We start from the raw sequence: 24,788 nt of genomic DNA, 5'->3' as shown, positions 1-24,788 counted from the left end.
TCAACATAATAAAAGCCATATATGACAAACCTACAGCCAACATCATAGTCAATGGGCAAAAACTAAAACCATTTCCCTTAAAAACAGGAACAAGGCAGGGATGCCCGCTTTCACCACTCCTGTTCAACAAAGTACTGGAAGTGCTATCCAAAGCGATCAGACAAGTAGGAGAAATAAAAGTCATCCAAATTGGAAAAGAAGAAGTAAAATTGTCATTATTCGCAGATGACATGATACTGTACATAGAAAACCCTAAAGACTCCATCAAAAAATTATTAGACTTAATAAATGAATTCGGCAATGTAGCAGGATACAAAAAAAAATGCCAAAAAATCTACTACCCAAAGCACTATATAGATTCAATGCACTCCCCATTAAAATAAAAACATCATATTTCACAGATCTAGCAAGAACTCTCCAAAAATTCATCTGGAATAAAAAATGACCCCAAATAGCTGCAGTGATCCTGAGAAAGAAGAACAAAGTAGGAGTTCCAGATATCAAGATGTATTACAAAGCCACTGTTCTCAAAACTGCCTGGTATTGGCACAACCAATGGGATAGAATAGAGAACCCAGAAATCGACCCCAACCACTATGCTCAATTAGTATTTGACAAAGGAAGCAAGAACATATGGAGTCAAGAAAGTCTCTTCAATAAATGGTGCTGGGAAATTTGGTCAGACACATGCAAATAAATGAAACTAGACCACCAAATTACACCATGCACAAAAATAAACTCTGTGGGGAGCCAGCACGGCCATGGCATACTCAGCCCCAGGGCGCCTTATGTGCCATGCCATTTGGGCCAGGTTCAGTGACCCTGAGTGGGGGCGATGAAGGATTAGAAAAGACAGACAAGAGAAGGAAAGCTGGGACTCGGTGGGAGGCTGCTTCCTTGATGGGGACCCAACAGCGCCAGCACCCACAAGCCTTGTCTTTATTTTATAGCCGATGCCACGAGGCAAAGGAAGGGCGTGGTTAAGATGTTTACAACATTCTCGTGAGTTTTGATCCTACTCAATTACATGCACCTGATCAAGCTTTGTTTACTTGCAGCCTATATCACTTAGGCACGAGGGGCCACGTGTTCGGACCATGGGTTCAAGCTTACAACTACAGCTGTTGGCTATAATTGTGCTTAGAGAGCTCTGTCCTCCAAGCTGGGACTTGCACGTGGCCATGAGAGGACTGTGCCCTCTCATCGGTCCAAGGCTTGAACCTGTCCAAACACTGTAGCCGCGCCCCACAAAACTCAAAATGGATAAAGGACTTAAACGTAAGATGAGAAACCATAAAAATACTAGAGGAATCCACAGGCAACAAAATCTCAGATATATGCCGAAGCAATATCTTCACCAACACAGCTCCTATGGCAATGGAAACTAAAGGGAAATAAACAAATGGGACTACATCAAAATAAAAAGCTTCTGCACAGCAAAAGAAACCATCAACAAAACAACAAGAAAACCCACTGCAAGGCTCTCACCTGCCAATAAACTGCCCTTGATCACTTACAAGAGGGGCACCTCCCAGCAGACTCTCTGTGTATTAAAAAATGCTTGAAAGGGAAGAAAAAGTATCACACAGATCACAGCAGCAGTCTCAATAGACCCCTCCGGGACTTCCACTCGCCTTGGCCTTGTCATCCTCTATGCAGCTTTCCACTTGGCCCAGAAAATGTCTATAATTTGTTTTCACTTTGATTTTTGTCCCCAACTTTTTTATAGTGGTAAAATACACATAATATAAAATTTACCTTTGGACTTTACACCACATCTGTCTATTTTCGGGAAACATGAAAATAGGCTTGAAATCGTTAAATTAAAAAATCCAAGCAACACTCCAAATGGAGAATTTTAAATTTTTGCTATTTCAGCTCGATGTGAGAACTCTGTGAGGGTGACTGAGCATGTAGGCTTATGTGTATAAGACAGGGTGGTAGAATGTGAGTGTGCATGTGTTATAAGTGTAACACAGAAAGCAACAGAGTAAATGTGTTCAGAGTTGAAATGAGAAACTTTCAGTAAACCTTCAGGTTAGAAGTTACTTTCCCCCCCCCCCCGCTTTTTTTTTTTTTTTACAAAAGCCAAGGAGATTTATAAACCCTCTCACTGCAACATTGCAAGGCATTCCATAGAAGGTAAGCATATTCTGCAGAGAAGGCACTGGGGAAACAGCCATTCTAAACTTCAGCATTTACAAGATCAGAAAAGGAATAAGGATATGTAAAGGTAATGAAAAATCAAAAGTCTATATTCTACATTCTCGATTTAAGGCAGAAAGACAGAATTTTTGATATTATCCCAGCACAAGAAAATGTAGCTGGACAATCTGAACTAAAATGGACTGAATGAAATCCAGAAGAGGATTAGCTAATAACAGAAAAGGCAACAACAAAGCAAGTCTCCTCTCCCTCCAAATAATCCTACACACTGATTTCATGTTTTTTTCTAAAGCACAACTTTGATTACATTTTTTCTTACCCAAAAGCTTTTCTAGTTTTGCCCTGAACAATGTTTCCCTATCTTTGTTTCTTCTCCAATTCACTAAATTACAAAAACAACAACAACAACAAAACACACACACACACAAAACTAATTTGGTTGGTATCCCATCTTATTATAGTCATTAATTTGCTTTTTGTCCTCTGCCATAAATTGTAAGTTTTTGGAATTTTTTTGTATTTTTTTAAAGAAATATATATTTTTTATCGATTCCAGAGAGAAAGGGAGAGGGAGAGAGAGAGAGAAACATTAATGATGAGAGAGACTCATTGATCGGCTGCCTCCTGCATGCCCCACATGGGGGATCAAGCCCACAACCCGGGCATGTGCCCTGACCTGGAATTGAATCTTGACCTCCAGGTTCATAGATTGATGCTCAATCACTGAGCCCCGCCATAAATTGTAAGTTTTAAAAGGCATATTAATGTAAAAAAGAAATTAATACAAGAAAACATGTTCAAAGAAATTATAAGGCAGTTATGTCATAAAAAAGTAAAAGTAGATATTAGAAATATTTTTTCAGTGTGATTCTTATTAGAAATTTGTGGGGATAAAGGGTAGGTGCTGATAAAGATCAAATATCTAAAAGTACCAACTGTGCCAAAACCGGTTTGGCTCAGAGGATAGAGCGTCGGCCTGCAGACTGAAGGGCCTCAGGTTCAATTCCGGTCAAGGGCATGTACCTTGGTTGCGGGCACAGCCCCAGTGCAGGGTGTGCAGGAGGCAGCTGATCGATGTTTCTCTCTCATCGATGTTTCTAGCTCTCTATCCCTCTCTCTTCCTCTCTGTAGAAAATCAATAAAATATATTTTTAAAAAATAAAAGTACCAACTGCATCAGAAGCACTTGAAGTAATGAGGACATATATTTGCATTCTGTATTACATGTAGGTATGTTAAGGTTTTAGACCTTTTAGTTCTCATGCACTTTTGGCTAAGGTATTATTATTGTGTAGTCCCATATTGCCACATGGCAGAACAGCTTTTTATTTTGTGGTTAATATTTTATCAATATAAATTTTCAACAAAGGAATGCAGAGAAGTTTCTTTAATAGGAAACAATTCTGTGGCTTAACCCTTACACAAAAGAGAAAACCACAAGACAAGATCAGCTCCTATGATCTCAGAATTCTATTACATAATGCAGCAATTTTCAACCTTTTTCATCTCATGGGACACATGAACTAATTACTAAAATTCTGGGCACAACAAAAAAAAGGTTTTTTTTTGCCAATCAGACCAAAAATAGGTATAATTTTGATTGATTTACCAAAAAAAAAGAGTAATTTTCTTTTTTGCTACAAAGTGACTTTTTAAAAAAAATCATGTGCCTATACTTTTATATAAGGATTTCTGGTACCTAAAATTAACCAATCAGATGCAACCTTATTATGCGACATGACCAATAAGATGCAACTCTATTATATGACCTACATATTTAAGGTTCAAAACAGGGCATTCACACCGAAGGGCTATTGTGTTGGCTGTGGTCATTTTTCCATTTGAGAATCTAAGGGAAAAGAGCTCAGTGCCCCTAAATAGTCAGGTATTGCATGTTTTATAAAATATTGCAGCAAACCTGTTGAAAATTGCTGACGTAAAGCGCCCAACACAGAGGAAGGTCATAAAAGGAATTTTTTTCTATTATTTTATTTTCAAAATATTTTAATAATCAAATAACAAAACTGAATTATTTAGTATTTATTTTAGGGAATGTACACAATTATCCTACAGCTTAAAGATCATGTAACCTCAGATACACAAAGCTGTATGTCATAAACAAAATAAATTGTATGAATGAAAATATCTACATTTTGCCCATACAATCCCGTGAGTATCACTGAGACTCTAAAACACTGGTGAATAAAGAAAACCTTTTCTAAAATTCAGGACAAATGTAATTGCTGGAATTGAGAGAGAAGAAAAGTAGGCTAGAAAAAAAAGAGATGTTTTCCATTTTATAGATTTTTCTCTTGGGCATAATTAGAATAAAGTGACATTCAAGTGCAACCAATGAAGTTTCTATTTTTTTCTCACAAAATTCAAAGACATCAGCAAAACCACCTATGTCAGTAATAAAAATAAAAAGTCTTTGACTTTTTAAATGTTATCATGCTGTCACAGTGGAATAAAATTAGCTTGAAAAATGATCTAAAGGCACACACTGCAGTTCATTACATGTAGCAGCAACAGCAGCGGTTTCCCAGTGTTCATAAAGGCTGCTCAATTAAATTTACCTCAGTCAATAATTAGGAGTCCACAAATAAACCTGGGCAATTAAATCAATACTGCCAGGCAATTACATTCCAGAGTCCAGGCTCAGTGGCACAAAAAGGCACTATATCAAACTACAGTATTAAGCAGTCTAATGCCATTTTCAACGGGATTTTTTTACACTAACTGGCCAGAATAAGCATACATCCAGATCACGTAGAATGTGTGTGTGTACATCTCCATGTGTGAGTCAAAAAAACCCAGGCCTGGTGTCAATATAGCTTTTGTAAAATGTAATAAAGATTTATACATATGGATTTATTTTTATGTTCATAAATGATGATAAAAATTTCCATATTGAAGGGTCATTTTTACAAGTTGAGCATTAAAAATCATTAAAAAGTTTATTTTTATTATTTTCAGCTGAAAAAAAAAAAAAACCAGCAGGCCATAAGAATCATTACTGAACTCCTTTGATCTGCCAGGCACTGGGCTGGGTGCTGGTGCTGGGCATGTGATATGATTAACAAATGGTATTTCTTCTCAAAAGCAAGTGTCACAGTAGAAAGCTATGTTTAGTGCCTGCACGCCTGCACTTAAATAACTTTAAGAAAAAGATTGCCAATCACCTTATATTACTACTGAATATGGTTTCAAAATATATAAAGCTGATACTAAAAATATGAATAGTTCATATATTCTTTACTTATTCTTGGCTTTTTCTAAAGCATGGACAACTCCATTTGTTAATATAAATGTAAAATAAGTTTCATTTAATATCAGCCTTTATTTTTAATCTTCATATAGAAACATTTACAACTTTCCAAAACTCACAGGACAATAATTTTTTTCTATTTTGAGAAATATGTTTTAGCTGCTTTTTATTCCAGTTCATTTTTAAAATAAACAATTAGGTTGAACAACAACAAAAAACTATAATGAAAAAGTTTTAGAATACATGACATGCCGTCAGTGATGTGGAAACAAAAGCTGGCTCTGACTAGAAAAGCAAGGCTCTCACCTGCCAATAAACTGCCCTTGATCACTTACAAGAGGGGCACCTCCCAGCAGACTCTCTGTGTATTAAAAAATACTTGAAAGGGAAGAAAAAGTATCACACAGGTCACAGCAGCAGTCTCAATAGACCCCTCCGGGACTTCCACTCGCCTTGGCCTTGTCATCCTCTATGCAGCTTTCCACTCGGCCCAGAAAATGTCGATAGGAAAATGTTTGAGGGGCCTCTGGTGGAAATTTTTTCATTCTTTCTGCATTGACAGGATGCCAAATCAATATTTACTTCCCACTAACAAGCTGCTCGAGGTCTCAGTAGAAAATATTGTAGGGAATGCAGGAAGACACAGTAATAAACAGCTGTCTGGCTGTGAGGAAAACATGAATTGACTGGAAGCAGGTCCATAGTAAAAGGTCACTGAAACCCATGAACTCCTCAGGTGTCCATATCAACTACTAACTTTAAAGACACATAATAAAAAATCTCTTTTCCTAAGAGGGCTGAGAGAATGGATCCTTTTCAGTATAGCAAGCATAGAGGTTGACTCAATAATTTAATTAATGCATTTGCTAAGACCCACGTTGGCTCTTTCCCAAGGCATCTACTTCATTTGTTAAGTCCAGGAGTACAAATAGAGAGTTAACTTTTGGTCTACTTATTGGAATACTTCTATACCTAACAGAAGCAAATAATGCATAAGCAAAAAGTTAGGCACCTGGTAAAAATATAAGGCTTGGAATTCTTATCTAGTTTTCATATATGAAGTAGAAAGTGAAATACCTGTCCTTCAAGAAGTTTCTGAATATACAACAGCCACTCCCTGTCATTTTCAGCATCTATCTTTGTCCTTTTGAGTTCCTAAAGGAGGAAAGTAAAAACACTGGTGTTAACTGTATATCAATGAAGTTGCTCATACTATTAAATATTGAATAAATCTAGAAAGATATCAGTAAAACTGGATTCACTTTCAAAAGTGGAGAATATTCAAATCCATTCTCTTTAATATTTAATATTTAATTTCTAAATATTTACATACATATGGAAGATCAAGCTGTAATTCTGTATTCACCATATAATTCAGGGATATTTTTTTCTGTTTTCAGTGGAGCTCAAGGTAGGAACAGAGGTAGAGGTGAAAGCAATTAAAATAAAATGAAAAATAAGATGCAGCTGTATAAAAGAATCATTTATTTAAAAGTGACCGTCATAAGGTAACATAAAAAAATCTGACTTGTCAATAGATAACTAAAGAGTAATTGTTACAATTACAGTCAAAATATAATATTGCATGGCTCTGGTGTATGCTTGTTTATTTAAAATATCCAATAATAACTGATAGGCAAGGAACAGACACTCCAACTTTGTATTGCAAGTCACAAAGTATTTATAACCCATTAATTATCAAGTTAAATATTCCTAAAAGTATATTATATTCACATGTGCAGTTGATTATTTACTAAACTCATAATTCATTTAAAAAAATGGACTTTTCACAAAGGGAAGGGATTTGGAAGCTAGCATTAGTTGAAATTTACTGTATGCCAGGTATCAGGCTAGACACTTCACATAGGTTATCTCAATTTTCTACATGAATTTACTAGGGTTTGATGGATAGCTTAAGGAATATGTTAGGTGGTTTGAACTCTGCTTGGTTGGGTAAGTCAGTCAGCCTTTCCTACCTCTGAAAGATGCAGGGATCAGTCTAAACCGGCTTTGATCTATAGTTATATCTAGTAAATACATCGAGGTGTGCCGATCCTTCTCAGAACAGTGTGTTTTCACTAGAGTCCTTTTGCTTCCTGCAGGATTCCACCCAAGCTTGTGTGAGATGCACACTGCAGGGCTGTGTCCTCTGGCTCCGGACTGCATCTGCCCAGAGGCAGGGGAGCCACCTCTTCACAGGAGGGTATCATTTACTCTTTGGGACTATGAAGTGATCCTTTTTTATTTGCCCAATCAGAAGGGATGCTTTTTTCTAACTTGTAAGCCCAGAGAGGGCATCTTTTGAGACCACACAAAGGCAGGGAGCAGAAGGGGGGTGGGGGGGTCCCGACTTCCAAAATATGTATCTGTGTTCACACATGCACACATAAACACACATACACACACTAGGGATTTTGCTAAATCTGCTTGTTTTAAAACTCTTATGCAAGAGTGGAGGCCTTAAACTTAATTTTTGTTAGGTTTCTCATTATGAATCAACAAATTTTTAATTAAGTCTATAATAAGATATATTTCACACCCTTGCTAGAGAGCATTATTTCCTGCATGTCTTATATTTGATACTATCTCTTATAATGCTCTATACTTCAAAGTTCAATATTCAGTAGAAAGCTATGGACAGTGTGGATTAGGTGATGAAAAGAGGAAAGTGATAATTCACTCTCCTACTCACCCACAGGATGAAAATAATCTCTGTAGGATTCCTCTGACCTCTTTTTTAAGAATTCTTGGCAGACGAATTTCAGAGGGAAGGGGGCAGGGGCGGGAGGAGAGTAACCAAAGAACTTACATGCATTTATGCATAACCTATGGAAAGATAATGGTTTGGGAGGGGGCAGGAGCTGGGCGGAGGGGGTCAATGGGGGAAAAAAGGGGGACATCTCTATTACCTTCAATAAGATAAATTTTTAAAAAGATAATATGTAAAGCAAATAAACAAATAACTGTCCAGCAAAAAAAAAATTAGCATAATACTTGGCACAGATGGCTATTCACTAAATATTAGCTGAACTAAACTGAGGAGCCATTCCCTCTATTATAATGGGTGGAATGCCACAGAAATGTGTTCATGTTTTATTTAAATTATCTCAAAATTTAAAATAAACCTTTTTGAATATTTAGTAAGAAAAACAAAACACCAAACAAACAAAAAATCCTTTGCAAGTTGCAGCTCTTCTCTACTCTAGAAGTCCTTTGAGAAGCTGATGGAGGACTGGAGGATGTTCCCACATAAACATGTCAGTCTAACTTTTTCTTTATTCACTGAGCAAATATTTATTGGGAAACTGCTGGTGCTATCATCTCTTTAATCTTTCCAAACAATGAAAAAAGTGAATATTAATGTATTAAATTTCAGAGACTTAACAGTGGAATGGGGTTGAGAATCCTCCACAGGTTTCACAGATCGTATACAGCAGGGTGGGAACCTTTTTCCTTTAAGAGCCATGTGGATATTTATAACATCATTCGTGGGCCATACAAAATTATCAGCTTAAAAATTAGCCTGCTATATTTGGTCAAACATTTAATGAACTCACCCCTAATGCCTTGGCAGTGCCAGACCAAAGGATTTCTCGGGCCTTATAGGGCCCATGGGCCGGACACTCCCCACCCTTGGTGTACAGGATGGGATTCTGCTGTTTATGAGGTAACAACTATGTCAAAAGTGCAGTGCCTTTCCCAGGAGGTACAGGGATGCCACTGAAGACCTATACTTATATGCACATAAATTCACTTGGACAGGAATATTTTACATAATTTAAAGGAGTAAATACATTCTTAACTTCATCAACAAAAAATTGAATTTAGCTAAGAAAGCCACTAGATTTATTACTTTTTCAAATCTCACACAAGAGAGCCCTAGCTGGTTTGGCTCAATGGACAGAGCATCAACCTGCAAACTGAAAGGGCCCAGGTTTGATTCTGGCCAAGCGCACATGCCTGGGTTGTGGGCTGGATCCCCAGTAGGGGGCGTGAAGGAGGCAGCTAATCAATGATTCTCTCTCATCATTGTTTCTATCTCTCTCTCCCTCTCCCTTCCTCTCTAAAATCAATAAAATATATATATATATATATATATATATATATATATATATATATATATATATATATTTTAATGTATTTTATTGATTTTTTACAGAGAGGAAGAGAGAGGGATAGAGAGTTAAAAACTTAGATGAGAGAGAAACATCGATCAGCTGCCTCTTGCACACCCCCTACTGGGGATGTGCCCACAACCAAGGTACATGCCCTTGACCGGAATCGAACCTGGGACCCTTGAGTCCGCAGGCCGACGCTCTATCCACTGAGCCAAACCGGTTTTGGCAATAAAATATATATTTAAACAAATCTCACACAGGAGGAAGGAATCCCCAAATATATGGTGACCCAGCTACACTAAATCCATTCAAATTGGCTTAACTAAAAATATTAGCTTACAGGATATATGATTAATTAAGTTAAAGAAAACAGATAGGAAAGGATAATTGACTTTAATAACAAACAAGCAATTCTAGAGGTTATATGTACTTGCTTTGTCCCATATTACAGTTAAATTTCTCTAAAGATTTTTGAGTTGGTTAATACTCTTGATGTATCCTTCATTGGTGCATTAATAATCTTACCTTCATAATTATTATCCTAAAGATAAATTCCAAGAATTTGAAAATAAAAATATGTACTTAAATTCAATGTGCAAAGGCCCTTTGTTAATAAACTAGAGGCCCAATGCACAAAATTCGTGCAAGGGGCTCGGCCCTCGCAGCCCCGGCTTCGTCTGAAGGTCATTCGGCTGTCCGGTCTAATTAGCATATTACTCTTTTATTATTATAGATGTTTAAATGATCTTACCACTTCATCTTCTGTGTCCAATATTTCCTCTAGATCTGATCGTGAAATGTTGAGGATAGAAGCTGCCAAGGTCTGGGCTTTATGAGTTGAGGTTTTATGAGCATCCTTCTTTCTCTGCATTCTTTTAAGCTCTCTGATTTGTCGCCTTATTGTATGAACATCAACTTGTAACTCTTTGACCAAAGCCTGTAACATATTGGAAAGAATACAGGCTCATATGGAAGTAATAAATGAAGATAGAACTCTCATAACATAAAAATGTGAAGATACTAGCAAATCTTTTTTTTTTTATTAGGATCACTCTGATTTTATTTATTTTGGAACATAATGGATTGTTATTTATTGTCAGTATGCAGTAAAAGCTCTCTTAAATGACCATTTAACCACCTTGCTGGGTTAACACAAGCTCCCCAACCCCTCTTTCAGATTCATCAACTGCTCTCCTGGCTGGTGAGCACTCGCAACAGACAGGCCACTCTCCGTGATGCCAGAGCACCACTGCTCCCAACTGAGCCTTTGCCAAGAGTCAGTTCTATTTATTTCTGAACGTGGCTATATTAGTGGTAACAGTTTAGTTACATAATTCATTTAATTATTACACAAACTGATGAATTATGACTGCAGAAAGAGCGTTGTTTCTATTTTATTAAAACTGGATTAGAAATGCTTTGGAAGAACTTGATAAAGACAAGTTGGGTAAAAGTGCAATTGAATTATGTATGGGCAAAACAATACAGAATTTAAAAAATCATAAAAATCTTGGGACTGCTTCACAAGAGTCTTTAAGTTCTCCTTTTGAGAAATAAATGCTAGCTCATGCCATGCCTATGTGTGCATAAGGAAAAGACAGCCCTTAACCTGAGTGGACAGAGACCTGCCTAGCTTTGTGAGTTGAGAGCAGACTAGCTAGAAGTTTGGGATGTTTTCAATTTTTTGCAAGTTCAAGCAATATTGCAATAAATAATGGTGCTCATATATACATTTTGAAATCCTAGGATATTTCCCTAGAAATGAAATTACTCGATCAAAGGGTGTGTATAACTGTAATTTTGAAAGCCATTATTTAATTCTCTATGTTAATACCTCCAAAAAGACTATATGAAAGTATTTTTTTCTCCATACCATTAGCAAAACACCAATCTGGTATTTCAGTGTGTTTGTATTTTTTTTCATTTCTCATATTAAAAACAAAGTTGAGCATTAGCCTTAAGAGATAATTATCTTTGTTACTTTTTCTACTTTTTAGTGATTTATAAAATCTCTTTCTATATTAGGGATATTATACATATTTTACATATATCTGTTGTATATATTTACATTTTTTATACTTTGTATTTTTCTTTTGACAGTAATTATAATGTATTGTGCCAAAGGAAACATTTTTTATTTTTATTGATTTCAGAGAAGAAGGAAGAGTGAAAGATAGAAACATCAATGATGAGAGAGAATCATTGATCGGCTATCTCCTGTACTCCCCACATTGGAGATCGAGCTTGCAACCTGGGCATGTGCCCTGACTGGGAATCCAACCATGACCTTCTGGTTCATAGATCGAAGCTGAATCACTGAGCCACACTGGCCAGGCAAAGAAAAAATATTTTTAATTTTTTATGTACTCAATGAACCTTATTCCTTTCTTATCTTTGAAATTAGTGTGATACTTTAAAAAGCATTATCCATGAGATATAAACACATTTTCTAACCATGCTTTTCTCTGCTACCTTTAAGATTTTATTTTTCAGTTTTAATATTTTTATCTATTAATAATCACTTAGGAAATTATTACATAAACTCAAACTCAGTAGTCCCACCACCAGCTAGTAAAAGGTCCATCCTTCCCTAACTGATCTCATGTATGTCTAGGCCAGTTTCTGGACTTCCGATTCCATTCCATCTCTCTTTTTATTAGTGAAGCTTTATAATATATTTCAACTAGTGAGGCTTTATAATAAACTAGAGGCTGGGTGCAATAAATTTGTCCACTGTAGGGGGGCTTTCCCTCAGCCCAGCCTGCACCCTTCCAATCTGGGACCCCTCGGGGGATGTCTGACTGCCGGTTTAGGTCTGATCCTGGCAGTCGGACATCCCTCTCACAATCCGGGACTGCTGGCTCCCAACCGCTCACCTGCCTGCCTGCCTGATTGCCCCTAACTGCTTCTGCCTGCCAGCCTGATCACCCCCTAACCACTCCCCTGCCAGCCCGATCGACGTTTAACTGCTCCCCTACCAGCCCGATTGCCCCCAACTCCCTCCCCCACTGGCCTGATCGCCCCCAACTGCCCTCCCCTGCCAGCCTGGTCACTTCCAACTACCTCCCCCCTGCAGGCCTGGTCCCCCCAAGTGCCCTCCCCTGCTGGTCTGGTCGCCCCCAACTTCCCCCACTGCTGGCCCAGTCGCCCCAACTGCGCCCCCTGCCGGCCCAGTCACCCTGAACTTACCTCCCCTGCTGGCCTGGTTGCCCCCCAACTGCCCTCCCCTGCCAGCCCCCCAACCCCCCGCCAGCCCAGTCGGCCCCAACTGCCCTCCCCTGTCGGCCCGGTCACCGCTAACTGCCCTCCCCTGACGGCCTGGTCTCCCCCAACTGCCCTCCCTCCCCTGCAGGCCCGGTCGCCCCCAACTGCCCTCCCCTGATGGCCTGATCGCCCACAACTGCCCTCCCCTGCTGGCCATCTTGTGGCAGCCATCTTGTGACCACATGGGGGTGGCCATCTTGTGCGAGGGTGTGACAGTAAATTTGCATATTACCTCTTTATTATATAGGATGTTAACATCTGGTGGGGCTGTCACCCTCATATTACCCTCCTTTTAAAGATTATTTTCTTGGTAAGTTTTGCATGTTTGGTTTTCCACATGAAATTTGGTTCAGCATGTCTAAGTTATATCCTCCTAAAAATTATTATTGGTAATTTTACTTGAATCATGTTAAATTTTATTTGGATCATGTTAACATTTTAGGATGTTCATTCTTCCTAATGAAAGACCATGGTATTCTCTTCCAGTTGTTTATGTTTTTGTTTCTGAGGATAATTTTTAGTTTTTCTCTTTCTAGTTCTAATTTATTCCTAGGCATTTTACTTTTTGGGGAGGTGCTTCTAATCATGTTTATTGTTGTATATATAAAGACTGTTAATATATATTTAGCTTACTGAATTCAAATTTCTAGAAGCTGAGCAATATCATCAAACACTGATAATATTATCTCATACCCAAAGTTTATACCTTGTATTCCTTACTTTTCTTATTGTATCACTTAAGTTCTTCCTGAATAAAATTAAATAGTAATATTATTGGCCATATTTTACTTGTTCCTGATTTTAATTGAATCTGTCTACTTTCTAGGAAATGCTTTTGAGATGAGAGCCTTATTTTAATATATGAAGAAATGTATTTTAATATGTTAATATATACTATATAGCTTAATGTAGTTACCTACTCATTTTACTTTTATTTCTTATAAAAATTGAATATCAAGTTGTCTTAAATCCATTTTAGCATCCATATAAACATGAGTCTTTCATCATAAATCTATTAACATGATTACTAATAATTATCTTAGTATTGAATTATCCATGCATTTCTGGAATAAACTCCACTTGCTGTAATATGTTATCTTTTATTGTGCTGCTGAATTCTATTTGCTAATATTTTATCTAGTATTTCTACACTAACATGAGATTTATTGGTTTCAATTTTGTGTAATCTGCAAAAAATTTGGAAGGCTCTTTCTCTTTCCATGCTCTGTAGTAGTTTTAATGAGACTGAATTTATCTGCTCTTTATTGATGGGGTAGCAATTATCTGAATTTGGCTCAGTATCTATCACACATTTAAGTATTTAGTTTTACAAGCTTTGACAGTTGTCTACATCTATGTAGCCACCACCCTAGGCAAGATACAGAACATCTTCACACTCCAGAAATTTCCCTGGTACCCTTTCCCAGGCAGTTCCTCCCACACACAGACATCAACTGTTCTGATTTACATCATCTTATATTAATTGTGCTTGTTCTAGATGACATATAAATGGAATGATATTCTACATACTCTTTTATGTCTGACTGCTTTTTTTCCTGATGTTTTAGAGATTCATTCATATTGTTTTGTGGATCTGTAATTTGTTTTTCTTTTAATTAAATACAGTAATTTCAACATATTTATATACATACTAGAGGCCCGGCGCACAAAATTCATGCACGGGGAGGGTCCCTAGGCCTGGCCTGCAATCAGGCCAGTCTTCCCCAGCTGCCGGCAGCCAGCCCGGCCCCTTGCTGCGCCACCGCCTGTCCACCCGGGCGATCAGGGCCCTGGCACCGCCTGCGTCTGCTGTCACCCACCCCCAGTTCCCGGTTCCCCATTGGGCGATTGGAGCCTGCCAGCCAGCGAGAGGAACCAAGAGGTTGGCCGTTCCTGCCCACTCACCGGCCTCACCCCCTGCCACCACAGGTCACACTCTGTGTGTGGGGTGACTGGCGGAGAGATCAGGGCCCTGGCACCGCCCACGTCTGCCGCCACCCACCTCCTGCTCCCCATTCCCCATTGGGTGATTGGGGTCTGCAGGCTGGGGGCAGCTCCTGCGTTGAGCATCTGCACCCCAGGTGGTCAGTGCAAGTCATAGCCAACCGGTTGTTCTGCTGTTCGGTCAATTTGCATATTAGCCTTTTATTATATAGGATTATGTGTTATTATGGGCAAGGCCTCTAATTCAATTTTTTTTTAGGTAGTTAAAGGGAGGGGCAGAATTTTCACTTGAGCCTGAAGCTAAAATTGCCCTTAGCTCAAAATTCTGCATACCACTGAGACACATCTTGGTGAGGCTCATTCTGAAACCCCACACTGTTTTATTATGTGTTTAAGTATTGAGAACCATCTTATCTCTTTAGTGAAAGGAACCTTTTGTTATGTTACAATGACTAACTTTATCTCATGAGTTGTGTTTTGGCTTCAAGCCTGTATCCAGTATTCATGCAGCAACTTAAGCTCTTCTGTTCAATATTTACCTGGCATATCTTTTATTTTCTCTAAATCTTTCTAGATTTTTATGTATTAGATAGGAATAGTCCATGGACACAGACAATAGTCTGGCGAAGGCCTGGAAGGGGAGGGTGCAGGATGGAGGAGATCAATGGGGTGGGAGGGGACTGAAACAAAGGAACATCTGTAATACTTTCAACAATAAAGATACATTTTAAATAAAGGAAAATATCTTAGTTGAAAAGAGTTTTATGTGAAATAATATAAGTAATTGCTCTACACTGTACTTTATATTCTCAACTCCTCTCAAAGAGATATTAATTGACCCTATGTTCACTTAATGTTAATTGACCCTATGTTCATTGACTGCAGGACTGACTTCCGCCATACTGACCCAGCACTGACTGCTACAGGGGCTGCGATCAGACCCTGCTTTTCTCTCCTGGCCTCTGTCTGGGCCTGATCACAGCCCCCTCAGCAGTCTGCTGGGTCGCCTCAGCTGAGGTGCCTGCAACCCAGCAGTCAGTGCTGGGTCACCACGGCAACCCAGGGCTGACTGCAGGACTGACTTCCGATTGGTCAAGCCTCCGGTCGTTGTGGATGTGACAGACCCAGGGTTTTTATATATTAGGATATATATATAGAAGATATATGAAACCAGCAATATATATTTTTTTCTGAGATAATTTTATTTTCTCTTACTTCTTTCTTTGTCTGCTAACTTGCTTTCATATGCTCCTATGTCTCACCTAAATTCTACATTTGTTTCCACCTTAAACATGTACTTTTAAGAGGAAATTATTTCATTTATATTTGTAATTCATACTAAGTATGAATATGCTTTATGGCAACTTATCAGTGGTGAAACTTCTTTTCCTGCCATTCACTTTCCTGTTTATTTCCTCTATTCATACTCTAATATCTTTTTATAGAAACTGTGTAGCTCCATTTTCCAGGACTCAGTTTTGAAGAAGAAAAGTTTTTCCTAGATCATCTATCTGAGGAAAGTTATGTGGCATAGGGGTCTGTGCTATGTTCCAGGCTGATGAAATTTTACACCTGAATTTAATTGTTTTCTGATAAATTCTATTAGGTCATTTTTGTTATCGTTTGTTTGTTGTTGTTTTTTATAATGTAAGGACTCTCTTTTCTTGGCTGCTATGAAAAAAATGTCCTCCTACATATTTGCCTTGTCTGTGTAATTCTTCCTTAAGCCCTTCCTTTTCTTCTCCTTGAAAACAAACCGCTTCTAGAAAGCTCCTAGTATGAACCATAGCAGATCATTCTACTGTTGCAAGCACAGGATTTAAAGTCTGTACCTCATGTGAGCATCTTTGAAGACTATATTTTTGCTTGGTCTTTCAAAGGTCTGCAGCACCTAAGTATTCCCCCCCTGGTGCCTTATTTCTACTTCTTTTTGCATATCTCCAATCTTACTTGGTTTTGGCTACTCTTCCATGTATTTCAAAATACAGAGTTTTAGTTGACCTAGGTTTGCTATAAAAAGGAGTTGAATTTTTGTTTCTAATTCTCCTTATCTGTTGTATGATTACAAGGGAGAGAAGGGGAGAGATGATTTTACCCCTCTATAATCAAGTCAAAATTCTCTAAAGTGCATTTTCCTTGAATTATTGTGAAATTTTTCAAATGTGCAGAAAAGTTTAAAGAAATGCATAGTTCCCCCCAAACACATTATTAATTAAAGATCAATCTTTATATATAATTCTCTTTACTACTTTTTGAGACAATAATTATATGCAGTGAGATGCATAAGTCTTATTGTATAGTTTTATGAGTTTCTGACAAATGAACACACTGTGTTCTCATACCCAGATCAAAGTACATTTCCATCACTACATGTCCCTTCTTAGTCAACCTCCAAACCTAGCCCCAAGAGGCAACCACTCTGGGGTATTTTTTTCTCCATATAGTTTAGTTAGGCCTGTTCTATAAATTCATATACGCATAATCACACAGTATATATTATTTTGTGTTTAATTCTTTCATTTACAATATTTTTGAGATTCGTCCACATTATTATATGTATAAGTAGTTCATTTCTTTTTATTGCCAAGTTATATTTAATTATGTAATTACTAGTGGCCCGGTGCATGAAATTCATGCACTGGGCGGGTGTCCCTCAGCCCAGCCTGCACCCTCTCCAATCTCGGACCCCTCAGGGGATGTCCAACTGCCAGTTTAGGCTGCAGGGATCGGGCCTAAACCGGCAGTTGGACATCTCTCTTACAATCCAGGACCGCTGGCTCCTAACCGCTCGCCTGCCTGCCTGCCTGATGGCCCCTAACTGCTTCTGCCTGCCAGCCTGATCACCCCCTAACCGCTCCCCTGCCAGCCTGCTTGACGCCTAACTGCTCCCCTGCCAGCCCTATTGCCCCCAACTGCCCTCCCCTGCTGGCCTGATTATCCCCAAGGCTTTTATTAGTATAGATAACACTGCTAGTCCATTTGCTTATAGATGGACACCTGGGCTATTTCCAGTTCTTTATGCTTATGAATAAATCGGCAGGAAGTATTCCTAAATACACAATTTGTGTGTCTTTGTGTACATACATTTTCATATCTTTTTGGGTACGGTCCTAGAAGTAAAATTGCTAAGTCATATGGTAAGTGAATGTTTCATTTTTCAGAAACTTCTACAGTTTTCCCCAAAATCTTGCATCACCAACAATGGATGAAAATCTTCATTCTCCAAATTCTTTCCAATATTTGTGTTTTGCATATGTTTTCCTGGATTTAGTTCTAAGAATTTTTTTATGCTATTGTAAATTGAAGATTATTTTCATTTCCCAATAGTTTACTGCTATGATATAAAAATACATTTGATTTTTGAACTTTGACCTTGTATCCCATGAAAGGGCTAAACTCTCTTGTTAATACTAGTTCTTTCATAAATATTTAGGATTTCCCATGTATAAAAGTATGTCTTATCAGAGAAATGTAACTCAAAACAATGCAATATCATCTCACACACATTTGGATGGCTACTATTTAAAAAACAGAAAACAACAAGTGTTGGCAAGAACATGGAGATACTGGAACACTTTTGCACTGTTGGTGGGATTGTAAAATGTTGGAACTGTCTCAAAAATGTATGCACCTTTGTCTACACTAATCACACCATTGTATTTACTACTGCTTTATAGCATTAATTGATGTTTGTTAAGGAAAATCATTCTCTCTCTGCTATACAGCTTGTTCTTTGGTCATTTTAATTCTTTTACTTATTTTTTTTTGAATCAGTTTGTTAATATTTGGATAACAATGACATTTAGATTAATTGTGGAATGAATTCTAGCATTTGCAATATTGATTATTCCCATTCAAAAAAACAGTACTTCCCCCAATTATTTAGTTCTGTTTTATGTCTTTCGGTATTTTACCATCTGCTTTATAGGTTTCTTCATTTCTTAAAAGTTTACTACTCGGTATTTAATAGTTATTTCAAATTATTGTAAATATAAATTTAAAAATAGCATTTTAAAATATTATTATTTGTAAAAACTAATTTATTTTGTATGTTGATCTTTTTTGAACTTGTTGCTGAATTCTCTGGTTAGTTTTAATAGTTTATGATTTTATTCTCTTAGATTTTCTAAGTACACAAATATGTCATTGACATCAGTTTTGTTGTATACATTCTTATAATTACATATTTTTCTTGTTTATTTGCATTTCCTGAACCTGTAGAACAAGTATTTATTCCTGAGGTATAAGGATGAATCAACAAATGCAAATCAATAATGTGATATACTACATTAACAGAATAAAGGATAACAATCCTATGATCATCTCAATAGATACAGAAAAAGTAATGGACAAAATCTAACATCATTTCATGATAAAAAATTCTCAACAAAATGGGTATAGAAGGAACACACTCAACATAATAAGTGCACATCTGACACACCTAATGCTGACATTATACCCAATGGTGAAAAGTTAAAAGCTTTCCCTCCGTGATCAGGAATAAGATAAGGGTGCCCCTCTCACCACTCTTATTCAACATAGAATTGGAAATCTTAGAGCCATTAGGCAAGAAAATAATGAAAGGCATGTAAATCAGGAAGGAAAAAGTAAACTTATCTTTCTTTGCTCATGATATGATACGATATATAGAAAAATCCTAAAGACTTCATAAAAATCCTGTTTAGAACTAGTTAACAAATTCAGTAAAGTTGCAGAATACAAAATCAACATACAAAATTGAGTTGTGTTTCTAACCACTAACAACAAAACAGCTAAAAGAGAAAAAAATTCCATTTATAATAGTACCCAAAACAATAAAATATTAGGACTAAATTTAACGAAGGAAGTAAAAGTTCTATAAGAAATTGATGAAAGAAACTGAAGAAAACACAAATGCATGGAAATATATCCCATGCTTGTGGAGCAGAAGAATTAGTATTGTTAAAATATCCACACTACTCAAAGCCACCTATAGATTCAATATAATCCCCATCAAAAATCCAATATCATTTTTCACAGAAATAGAACAAACAATTCTAAAATTTATATGGAACCACAAAAGAACATGAATAGCCAATACAATCTTGAAAAAGAACAAAGCTAGGGACATTGCACATTCTGATTTCAAACTATATACAACTCACACAACTCAATAACAAAATCCCAAGTAACCTGATTTAAAAGTGGGCAAAGGACCTAAATAGATATTTCTTTCAAAGAACACATACAACTGCTGGTGGGACTGTAGACTGGTGCAGTCATTATGGAAAACAGTATGGAGTTTACTCAAAAAATTAAATATGGAACTGCCATTTGACCCAGTGATCCCATGTCTAGGAATATATCCTAAGAAACCCAAAACACCAATCAGAAAGAATGTATGCACCCCTATGTTCATAGCAGCACAATTTACAATAGCTAAGATTTGGAAACAGCCAAGTGCCCATCAGTAGATGAGTGGATAAAAAAGCTGTGGTACATTTATACTATGGAATGCTATGCAGCAGTAAAAAAGAAGAATCTCTTACTCTTTGAGACAGCATGGAGGGACCTGGAGAGTATCATTCTAAGTGAAATAAGTCGGTCAGAGAAAAACAAGTATCACATGATCTCACTCATCTGTGGAATCTAAGTAACAAAATAGACTGATGAGCCCGGCCTGCACCCTTTTGCAGTCCCAGAGCCCTTGGGAGATGTCCAACTGGTGGCTTAGGCCCGCTCCCCACCAAGCCGCAGTCAGACATCCTTAGCACTGCCATGGAGTTGGGCCACTGCACTCGCCAGCCGTCAGCCCGGCTTGTGGTGGAGCGGTGCTCCCCCTGTGTGAGCGCACTAACCACCAAGGGGAAGCTCCTGCATTGAGCATCTGCCCCCTGGTGATCAGTGCATGTCAGAGCAACTGGTCGTTCCACAATTCGGTTGATTTGCTTATTACCCTTTTATTATATAGGATAGCCAAGACATGGAAACAACCTAAGTGTCCATCAATAGATGAATGGATAACAAAAATGTGGTACATATATAAGTACAGTGAAATATTAATCAGCCATAAAAAATAAAGAAATCCTGCCATTTGCAACAACATAGATGGACTTTGAAAGCGTTATGCTAATTGAAATAACTCAGACAGAAAGACAAATACCGTATGGTCTCCCTTATGTGTGAAATCTTAAAAAGCTGAACTCATAGAAGTAGAGAGTAGAATGGTTATTTGCCAGGGGCTGGGGTGGGGTGGAGGAAATGAGATGGTGGTCAAAGGGTAAAAACTTCCAGTCATGAGGAGAATATGTTCCAGGGGTCTAATATACAGCATAGTGACTATAGCTAAAAATACTGTTTTGTATATTGCAAACTGCTATGAGGGTATATTTAAATATCCTCACCATAATTACAACAATAAAGTGGTAATTACATGAGGTAAAGGATGTGTTAACTAACCTTATGGTGGTAAACATTTCATAATACATACTTGTATCAAATCATCACATTGTATATACCTTACACTTAAACAATGTTACATGTCAATTACCCTAATAAAAGAGTAATATGCAAATTGACTGTACATCTGCTACACCCACAAGCCTCGCCCACCAGCCAATCAGGAGCAAGTATGTAAATTAACCCATCCAAGATGGCTGTGGCCACAGAGCGAGCAGGAGGCTTGGGTTTCCTCGGCAATGGAGGAAGCCAAGCTTCCCCGCACACTCTGGCAGGCCCTGGACTCCACTCAAGGTTACAAAGTTTCAATTATAGAAGATAAATAAATCCCAACAAAAATGGCTGTGGCCGCAGAGCAAACAGGAGGCTTGGGTTTACCCAGCGATGGAGGAAGCCAGGTTCCTGGCCTGCCCTAGCCTCTGCTGAAGGCTACAAAGTTTCAATTATAGAAGATAAATAAATCCCAGATACCAGGGCCTCCGCTTGGGTCGCTGGGGGGTGTGGCCGGCCTGAAAACCACCACAGGCCCCTCGCCCAGGCTGCCTCATGCCCAAAGGGAACCCCCACCCTGATCCAGGACACGCTTCAGGGCAAACCAGCTGGCCCCCACCCATGCACCAGGCCTCTATCCTATCTAATAAAAGAGTAATATGCAAATTAACCATTACTCCAACACACAAGATGGCTGCCCCCATGTGGTCAAAGATGACTGCCCCCATGTGGACACAAGATGGCCGCCACAAGATGGCCAGCAGGGGAGGGCAGTTAGGGGTGACCAGGCCGGCAGAGGATGGAAGTTGGAGGCAACTGGGCCTGCAGGGAAGGGCAGTTGGGGGGCCCCAGGCCTGCAGGGGAGAGCAGTTGTGGGGGGACCAGGCCTGCATGGGAGGGCAGTTAGGGGTGAGCAGGAATGCAGGGGAGAGCAGTTAGGGGCAATCAGGCTGGCAGGGGAGCAGTTAGGCATCAAGCAGGCTGGCAGGGGAGTGGTTAGGGGTGATCAGGCTGGCAGGCAGAAGCGGTTAGGGGCAATCAGGAAGGCAGGCAGGTGAGCAGTTGGGAGCCAGCAGTCCTGGATTGTGAGAGGGATGTCCGACTGCCCATTTAGGCCCTATCCCGGTAGGAGTCCCAGATTGGAGAGGGTGCAGGCTGGGCTGAGGGACACCCCCCCCCATGCACGAATTTCGTGCACTGGGCCTCTAGTATCTCAATAAAGCTGAAAAAAAGAACAGAAAAAATTGTAAGAGACTAGATCAGTGCACCAAACTATTAACAATTGTACATGTAAAAATAAAATTATAAAGTTCCACAAATGTTCTCACTAAAGAAGCAGGAAATTTATATGCCCAAAACATCTTACTAAATCTCACTAAAGCAAGTACATATTGATAATTAAATGATTTAAGCTTCAGGCTAAGTGTTGTTCTTTGGCTGATATTTCACAGCTAACACAAACTATTGAGAAGATGGAATTTGGCATATGAGTCTCACATACAAGCCTATTAACAAGCCTATATCAGGGCTCAATCAAACTGAGCAAATACTTCTAGAAATTTCCCTTGTGTGTTTTATTCAGTTATTAGGAGAATTCAAAGCCTCAACTCTGCCACATATATCCAGCCCAGATGCTCAAAGCACTTGATTTTACCCCAGGGCAAAATTCCATATTCAAGACTAGATCTAGAACAGATGGCCACTCCACCTCTATAATCTTGCTGTGCCCTATGAATAAATGAAGGGACTAAGGGGAACACATATTCCACAACAGGGCCAGAATAAACATTATTACCATTAATACTAATAATAATATTTATTAAGTACTTTTGTGTACATGTTACCCAAATAGCTCTGCACAGAATGAGTCCTGGTGATGAGAGTGTTCCATGTAGAAGCTATGTGCATTCTTTACGCTCATTAAAGAATGCAGCTCTGGCCTTCACAGAGTTTTCCATCTGAGCAGGGATTAAGTGTCTAGTATCATTCTTGAAGCAGATGTAAAATCAATTCCTCAAGAAATTAGTGAGCCCTATTATGGGTCAGTTCTTTGGGGATAATGAATGATAACACCCTCTTCTCACATTGGCTATAATCTACTTGACACAAAAAGAAAAATACAAGAGTTCACAGTTACATGTTAATTTATGTGGTACATACAATAAATATTCAGGAGATAAATGAGAGTACTACTACTACTACTACTAGCAGACACTTAGATAGCACTTCTGGTATATTGGGCAATGCTTTATCTGTGTTAACTTATTTAAATGCTCATCTCAGGTATATTCCATTATTACACTCATTCCATAAGTGGGGACACTGAGGTGCAGAGGATTAAGTCACTTGCCTGCAATAACTGGCAGAGTAGGGCTCTTACTTCTTAACCAAAAAGTTAAAGAAAGGACTCATGAAAGAGGGAGGCACTGAACTAAATATGTAGAATTTAGCAAAGAGCAAAGAGGAAAAGGTATGTCAAGAGAGAAGCAGAACTTGAGCAAAGGCAGCAATGAGCACAATATGAATGGAAGATGGAGAGTAGTGGGAAGGAAGATTCAATTCTGAGCAGGATAGGGTCAAATTATGAAAAGTCTTAAATTTAAAAAAAGGTTTAAGTTTAGATGTAATGCAGTAGGATTTAGAAAGCCACTGATGGTATGTTGCTTCAGATGGCAACTCCTGAGCATGTCTATGGTCCTAGGGGCATATGTGCAAGGAAGAGAAGAATGATGTCATCTCATTCCTCCAAACCAATGATCCAGCCTTTGCCAATGTTTCTGGTTTTGGCATTAATTTTCTGGTGGCTCTTTACAATAAAAACTATAGGCCCAGGAGGAGAAACCAAGATGGTGGCATAGGTAAACACCTAAACTGCTGCCTTGCACAACAATTTCAAAACTACAACTAAAAGACAAAACGACATCATCCAGAACCACAGGAAGGCTGGCTGAGTGGAAATTCTACAACTAGAAGGAAAGAGAAAAGTACACTGAGACACAGAGGAGCTGTAGGAGGCAGAGGTACGGAGACACATGCACGGAAAGGGATGGCAACTGAGTACGCGGCTGGCTTTCTCAACCGGGAGGGAGATAACTCTAGTTCCGGGTGAGACTCTGGGAACCCAGACTCATTCAGGGAGAAACTGGACTGTCAGGAAAGAGAAAAGCACCCTGAGACTCAGAGGAACTGCGGAAGGCAGAGGTACGAGGGCGCATGCAGAGAGTCCTGGCAACTGAATTTACGGCTGGCTTTCTCAACCGGGAGGAAGACAGAAGCTCCCTGCTGCTCTGAACTCCAGTTCCGGGCGAGATTCTGGGGACCCGGACTCATGTGGGGAGAAACTGGACTGTCTGGCAGCGGGAGAAACTCAAGGGCAGCTTTCTCTCAGAGGTGCTTACAGCAATTACCGCAGGACTCTGAGACCTGGGGGGGCTCTTAGGGCAGGGCTGACGGGAAACCATTGCTGTCTGCTCAGCCCTGAGACTCCGCCCCATCCAAGCTGAGCACAGAGGCTTTTGCAAGTCTTGTCTCATAAAGGTGTCCCCAGCACAGAAGTTCTCCCAGCGTAGACACAGCTGATCCTCACAGCCAAGTGGCCT

The 24,788-nt window shown here is 38.9% G+C and overlaps 1 protein-coding gene across 2 annotated transcripts in view; it reads right to left on the bottom strand.

Annotated features, from left to right (window-relative positions):
• The window catches only part of CNTLN (centlein), a 269,920-nt gene that overhangs the window by 7,399 nt on the left and 237,733 nt on the right, over positions 1 to 24,788 (bottom strand). For both annotated transcript variants that reach the window (XM_079789996.1, XM_079789997.1), the window contains exons 24-25: positions 10,304 to 10,489; positions 6,512 to 6,589 (exon numbers count right to left, since the gene is read on the bottom strand). In XM_079789996.1, coding sequence (XP_079646122.1) covers positions 6,512 to 6,589; positions 10,304 to 10,489 — 264 coding nt within the window. The remainder of the gene's footprint in view (positions 1 to 6,511; positions 6,590 to 10,303; positions 10,490 to 24,788) is intronic.

This window comes from Cnephaeus nilssonii (assembly GCF_951640355.1).
Source record: "Cnephaeus nilssonii genome assembly, chromosome: 14".
In the NCBI taxonomy this organism is placed as follows: Eukaryota; Metazoa; Chordata; class Mammalia; order Chiroptera; family Vespertilionidae; genus Cnephaeus; species Cnephaeus nilssonii.
This window is presented reverse-complemented; position numbering and strand designations above follow the sequence as displayed.